The following is a 7,556-nucleotide window of genomic DNA, read 5'->3' on the forward strand; positions in this document are numbered from 1 at the left end:
ATATTATATTAGAAAAAACAGTTTAAAATCTTAAATTTGTAAAAAAAAATTTCTTGTTAAAAAAACCGTTCTTTAAATATTTTTTTTGGAAGAACATTTTTATCTGAACTACGAACTTTACAAAAATACGTGAGTTTCAGAAGAGAGAGAGGACGAGAGAGAGAGAGAGAGAAAATTTACGCAGGCGCAGTGAACTCGAATAATCAGTCAGTCAGTTAAACAAAAGATTTGCAAGAAACTCAGTTTTGATTAGTTGTCAAGCTTATCTTTAAACCAAGGAGGTGCAGTACGTACTTCGTAGCTTTTATCATAAAATTATTACTGTAATCATGAAATAAGATGATTACAAAGTAATAAATGAAAATATTTTCTTTGGCCTTCGGTCAAATGGAATGGAATTTTCTCAATCAGTATTTTTCTCGCTGGCCCCTGGATGTTATGGGGAAACACAAGAACGAATACAAACCTTTATTTTTTTCTCATATTGCGTGTTTTAAAATTATTTAACAAATTAAATGTAGAAAACAAAATCAAGCGGATAGGGGGTCCAAAAATTGTTCTCTAGGAAATTACCAAAATATATACTTCAACGTTTCATTTCAATCTAATTTTTTTTCTGAAAAACTTCCGGAAGTTTTCCCAAAATCTTATGTCAGGAATTTCCACTTGCGGAATTATGCAGCAGAGAGAAGAAAAAAAATTTCAAATATCTTCTCAAGACAAAAACCACGATATTTTCCTAATTGTTAATCAGATGTGAATCGAACATGCAACTCTCGTAAATGGGGGTAACTTAAAAATACGTTACATTTAATATTTAAAATTTTTTTCCAGGCGAGCTGCAAGTACTGGAGTGGGTAATATAGGAGGGTACACCAACTGCAGAACATGTCCTATGCAATGCAAAAACATCGAAAACAAGGTAAACAAATTAAAATATTGAGCCAACAAGTATGTTTCCTCATATTTTTCAATTCTTACTTCTTCATGAGCTGTCTTAGATAAAGTAAAAATTGATTTCCTAATCAGGGATAAGATTTTATGGATAGCGAAACGGAACTTTATTGAAACACTAAAACTAAGTTGAACCACTTCTGTTAAAAAGCGTCCGGGGTCCCAATTTAATGAATTTGAGCCTCGCCTCATAAACCGGTTTTCAATTGAGCGCCGGCCCAAATCTTGAAACATTAAATACAATTTCAAGTTGAACCAACCATTTTTGAGCCGCGTCTCAAAGTTAAGGCGCGGCTCAAATTCTTTAAATTCGCCCTCGGGTAACTGTATTTTAAAATTTTAATAGATTCGTTTACATTTTACGTCAAATTATAAAGTAATTTTTTCATGTGCAAGGGATAGGAGTTATGGGGTTAATTTTTTTAATGGAACACTGCTTTCGAGACGGAATATTGGTTTTAACATTTTTTTTCTAATATTGCATAATTTAAAAACTTATTTAACAATATTCCTAAGTGTTTATCAATGCTTTCATTTTTAAATATTGTTGGGAAAAATACTTCCCGGGCGTAATATTACCTCAGGCTGTTTTTTAACCTCACACCGGCACACAAAAGAGATTAAACCATGCCATTAAATCTGAACCCAGCATTCTTTCATATATCATAGTCGATTCTGGATCAAAGATAAGCCCTTCTTTAATTAAAGGGCAAATATCTATTTCAATACCTATTTCTAGTATTAAAGGATAAATACGTATTTCTAGGATTAAATGACAAAAATGTATTTCAAGGATTAAATAACAAATATCTATTTCTAGGATTAAATGACAAATATCTATTTCTAGGATTAAATGATAAATATCTATTTCTAGGATTAAACTACAAATATCTATTTCTAGGATTAAATGATAAATGTCTATTTCTAGTATTAAAGTATAAATACCTATTTCTAGGATTAAATGACAAATATCTATTTCAAGGATTAAATGAAAAATACCTATTTCTAGTATTAAAGGATAAATACCTATTTCTAGGATTAAATGACAAAAATGTATTTCAAGGATTAAATGATAAATATCTATTTCTAGGATTAAATGTCAAAAATATATTTCTAGGATTAAAGGACTAAATCTCTTTCAAGGATTAAATGACAAATATAAATTTCTAGGATTAAATGACAAATATCTATTTCAAGGATTAAATGACAAATACCTATTTCTAGGATTAAATGACAAATATCTATTTCAAGGATTAAATGATAAATACCTATTTCTAGGATTAAATAATAAATACCTATTGCTAGGATTAAATGACAAATATCTATTTCTAGGATTAAATGACAAATACCTATTTCTAGGATTAAATGACAAATACCTTTTTCAATGATTAAATGACAAATACCTATTTCCAGGATTAAATTACAAATATTTATTTCAAGGACTAAATGACATATCTATTTCTAGGATTAAATGATAAATGTCTATTTCTAGGATTAAATTACAAATATCTATTTCTAGGATTAAATGACAAATATTTTTTTCTAGGATTAAATGACAAATATCTATTTCTAGGATTAAATGACAAATATTTATTTTAAGGACTAAATGACAAATATCTATCTAGGATTAAATGACAAATGTCTATTTCTAGGATAAATAACAAATGTCTATTTCTAGGATTAAATGACAAATATATATTTCTAGGATTAAATGACAAATGTCTTCTTCTAGGATTAAATGACAAATATCTATTTCTAGGATTGAATGACAAATTATTGTTTCTAGGATTGCAAGATGGCTCGATGGCAGATTGCTGGATATATTGGGATCTTTGCTGTTTTATCTATTCTAATTCTACCAAGCAGGTTAATTAAATTTATTTATAAATGACGCACACTAGCACATTAAGGACAGTACTTTGTGATCAGGGACTGTAGAGCAAAGTGCTTTATTTGGTTATAGTTAAACTCAGATTTTCAGATAGTTAAACACAAATTGTTTAAAAAAACATATATGTTGAAGATATTTGAGTAAGAAACCGAAGTAAAAAATGGAAATGATTGATCATTGCTTCAGATACACAGGTTGCTTTAAAGCATATCAAATTGCTGTATTTGGTCATATATTTCACTTAGATTGTTAAAAATTGCGGTATTTGAAAGTAGTGTTAAACTTTATCATTTTACACTCGTTTAAGCTGGTTCAGTAAAAATGTTTATAGACACACTATTTTTCATAAGTTAATTCCTAAGAAAAACGTTAAAATTATTTCTCCTTTTTAAAAACAAGAACACAGATAAACACCTTAATCTGACGTGAACGAACTTTTTAAAAAGATTTAAATTATTTGGTTTTGATATTATTTACCCCTAGCATGAATAAAAGTTTAAAAACTTTTCTCAATAAGAAATCTTTCTCTTATTATTAAAAAATCATAAAAATTATCAAAAAAAAGTTAATCTTATTTAGAAAATTTTATATCAACTCAAATAAAATAAAATGTCGCAAAAAAATAATTTTCCTGGTGCTTTCCTCTTCCTTTTCCCTTTTCCTGCCTCTTCCTTTTTCACTTCCACTTCCATTTTCACTTCCTCCTGGCAGGTTCTTGTTCTTTCTCTATTGCTGAGCATTTTCTCTTCGTACATTATGAAACAGCAACAAACAAATTTTGCGGATTTTCACGAAATCCGAGATTTTTTGTTGGCAAATGTTTTTTATTCTGATTATCCATAACCTTTCCTGTGAGTTGCCACAAAAAATGTGGTCCTGATTGGTTCAGCCGTTTTTACCTTTATTGTAATGTAAAACTATAACCAAACTCCGGAATTTCATGTAAAACCAAATCATTCAATTTACGAAAATATTTTAACAGTTTTGAAGTATGCATAACTTTTAATATGCAATACTTACAAAATTGACATAGGAGCTACTATAGATCTATATGGAAAAAAGATATTTAAAAAAATGATTAATAAACCCTACAAAGCTTAGCTCATGAATTGCATTTCTTAGCTTTAAAATTTCAAAAATGCATTATTTTGCATACTTCTTTTTCAATGTCTTCTAAATGTTACACGGAGTGAAAAAAAGTTTCGCGATTAAAGATGTACAAAGCTGATTAAAGATATACAAAGCTGATTAAAGATATACAAAGCTGATTAAAGATATACAAAGCTGATTAAAGATATACAAAGCTGATGATAATATTTTATTAAGAAGTAATTTAGGTAAGGTTAACATCTGTACTTGCAATGATATTGGGGTTTAAAGATAGATATAATCTAATATAGCAATTTTTTTATATTACCCGATAACTCACTTTACTCTACTTATTGTTTAGTGCTTTTTATTGTGCAAGCAGAACTAAAGTTCATTTTTTTCAAGAACAGGGTTTCCCACATACTTTGGAGACTACTGTACGAAATTAATGCGGTCTGTTTCCTTATATTAATCTTGTTTTGTTCTGCGCCAAATCATTGAAAGTCTTATCACTTCTGCTTCGAATTTAGTCTTTTAATGGCTTACATTAAAGACTAAATTCAAAGCAGAAGCGATAAGACTTTATTTAACCTTGAAATAATCATATTTAAAGAGGCTAACATTTTTGAGGCAAATCACTCAAGGAAGGTTTGTGAATGCTGAGATTTACAAAAAGTTTTGATTTTCCTAAAATTTTGTAAAGCCAAGAAAAAAAATACTAAACCAGCGAACCTTTTTTTGTAAGAGAAAATACTCATAGATAGAGCCACAATTAAAAGTGAAAATAAGAGATGTGCGCGAAGCGCCCGGGAAGCTTAAAATAATATAATCCCTAACAGAATTGTTAATTACTATTTTGTTTTATTAGTTTGAAGTCGTACGAGGCTAAGAAGGCTGAGCTGGGGAAAATGGATACTCTGACTAGGATGCAGTATTCACATAAATCATGTCCATAGGTAAACTCAAGGAGAATTGAATAGAAGGAGGGGGCGATAGGGTTTCCGTACACTTTGCTGTAACGTTTTTGGACTGCTGAAGAACTAGTTTTTGCATAACAACAATAATAAATATTGTAATCAATAACACAAATGATAAACAGACATCTGGCATCTCTGGCGTATTTATAAAGGGGGGGGGGGGGGGACACTTTTAATATTATTGAAAATGTCGCTGTAATAAGGTCCTTTCCGTATAAAACTAAAATCCTTAACTTTTTCAATCTTTTTTAACAAGATAATACAACTTTCACAGTTTATTAACTCATGTTTTTTTCATTAGATGGGTTGCCTGTTATTGTTGTTTCGCAAAAACTAGTTCTTCAGCAGTCCAAAAACGTCACAGCAAAGTACGGAAACCCTATTACCCCCTCCTTCTATTCAATATCTCCTTGGGTAAAACTGCTTAAAGGAAGTGTGCGCGTAATTTCAAGTGACCATGCATGCAAGGATGGCAATGCTCGATAAACAATGGTTTCCTGGTAACCTTTATCTGATCAATAATGTAGAAGAATTGTACTAAATGTTTCTAGCAGTGTCAACTCGAAAGTCACCTTAGGGAGATAAACCATTTAGGAAAATATTTAGTTTTTTAAATTTCTAAACATTGATTTCTTATTTATTCTTGATCAGACACAACTGTTATGAATCGGGCATTGTCATGCTTGGAGGCAGTGCTTAGGATCCATTTAATTTTGATGCGAATCCGGATCCTGATCCTTGATGAACCATTCAGAAATGAGAAAATTTTTATAATCTCTTTTTTTTAAAATGTTCCGAGTTGGGTTTTAAGAGTAAAACTTTTTTTGTAGTTTTTGGTTGATATTTTTCCCCTTGGATCCGGGTCCGTGGTTCAGCTTATTATTTCGGATCCGGATCCAGGAAGCCAAAATCTTGCGGATCCAACGGATCCGGATCCCAAGCACTGCATGGAGGGTTCCTTGAAAATTACCCTTACAGTCCCTTAAACGAATCCTTAATAGCATTCCAGAACTTTAAATAGAGGTTTAAGTCGTCTTTTCAGTCTCATCTTTTATCGATGTCGATATCTTTTACTTCAGATTCTGTTTTGAAAAAAAAACTTTTTATTATTTGAGATATGTTCAGTGGTTTTAAACAAAATTATCAAATAATATATTTTTAGGCTTTTGTCACGCGTTGGGAGCGGATAAACTATATAAAACAATCCATTCTGGAGCCAAATTAGTTAGCAAAATAAAATGTATTTTTTTTCAAGTTTTTGTTCAAATGTTAATATTCATACAGGAAAATCTTTTTTGATGTTTTTTTTTGTAGTTTTGTACCAATTATTATTTGTCTGTTTTTTAAGGAGTTTTCTATTATTTTTCTTGAATAAATTGATCGTAATTTTTGAAAATATTGATTCTGTTGAAGTTTCTTATTTTTCTGTTAAATGAAAATTAGGAGTTTTTGGATAAAATTTGTGCCCAAAACGGGTAAAAAAAAGTAGCTCAAAAAATCATAATTACAAAAGTTTTAAAATTACGTTATTTTTTCTACGGAACAAACATGTTAATTGTAATTTAAAAAGTTAATATTAATAAAAACTTTGTTTCTAGGGACCAAATTTGGTTTAAAAACGTTTTAAATTTTGCAAAGATAAATCTAAATTTTTTCCTCTTAAACTGAATTTTATTCCATTCCAAATTTTTTTGCTTGCAAGTTGCAACATTATTAAATTTTAGAATTACTTATAGATTAGATTAGTTAGATATGCATTATGCATTCAGATGCAAGTATTGCGTAATATTGCGTATAACGTTGCATCTGGCCTTGGAAATTAACTGCGTAACTGCCGAGTTGGAAATCTATAATTGAAGTTTACTATGAACTGGGGGTTTAATAAATTTTGGGGGGAGTCTAAATTTTTCACATTTTAAACCATGATATGTCAACGCTAAAAGGGAAAGAGAGCTTTAATAAACAAATTTAAAATTTCTACAAATAGGTTTTAAAACATGGGGCTGGATCTTAGCTACCTCTCCGTGTGTATTGGCCTGAGTGTACACTTGAGATAGTTTACCGATGTTAAGAGACTATATCCTAATCATGCAGTACTAATATCAAATATGCAGTACGCTTTCGGAGTACAAGTGTGTGGGGAGGTTTTGTATCTTGAATTTTATTCAGTTTGTTTCAAAACAGTTACGATGAAATATTGCTCTGTAAAAGACTGTAAATGAACATCTTCCTGTGAAAATGGAATCCTGCACACGATAAAGAGTAGTGGATTTTAGTAGTTCGATAATTCTTCATTTAAATATTTTCAGAATTCACCGCCGGGTACTGTAATATACAGATTGACCTTTAAAAGTAGAGTACAATTAGCAAAGGATTAGCGACTAGCGTACATCATTACTCTATATACTATAACCTCGTTGGTTTCATACGCAATTGGATTTCACTTGCGCGCAATTGTGAGCCCTTTAATTCCGCGCAACGGAATTCTGATTTTAAATTCTAGACCAATTCTCATTCTCAATTTTATTACCTATGTATGTATTACCTATTTTTTCACTATTCTTTTGAATATTTTCACATTTTGTTTAGATTTTTACATTTTCAGTCTGATCATTATAGTCAAATGTTTAACTTTAAGGGGTGCC

The 7,556-nt window shown here is 30.1% G+C and overlaps 1 protein-coding gene across 1 annotated transcript; it reads left to right on the plus strand.

Moving 5' to 3' along the window:
• Positions 1 to 834: 834 nt before the first annotated feature.
• On the plus strand, positions 835 to 6,165 carry LOC111715684 (uncharacterized; the record flags this gene model as incomplete). Its single annotated transcript, XM_023491042.1, is given in 4 exon segments — positions 835 to 922; positions 2,741 to 2,820; positions 4,803 to 4,890; positions 6,074 to 6,165. Coding segments are annotated over 3 exon segments (256 nt in total), but the record flags the coding sequence as incomplete, so codon positions are not given.
• Positions 6,166 to 7,556: the final 1,391 nt, after the last annotated feature.

This window comes from Eurytemora carolleeae, unplaced genomic scaffold, assembly GCF_000591075.1.
Source record: "Eurytemora carolleeae unplaced genomic scaffold, Eaff_2.0 scaffold1365, whole genome shotgun sequence".
NCBI classification, from domain to species: Eukaryota; Metazoa; Arthropoda; class Copepoda; order Calanoida; family Temoridae; genus Eurytemora; species Eurytemora carolleeae.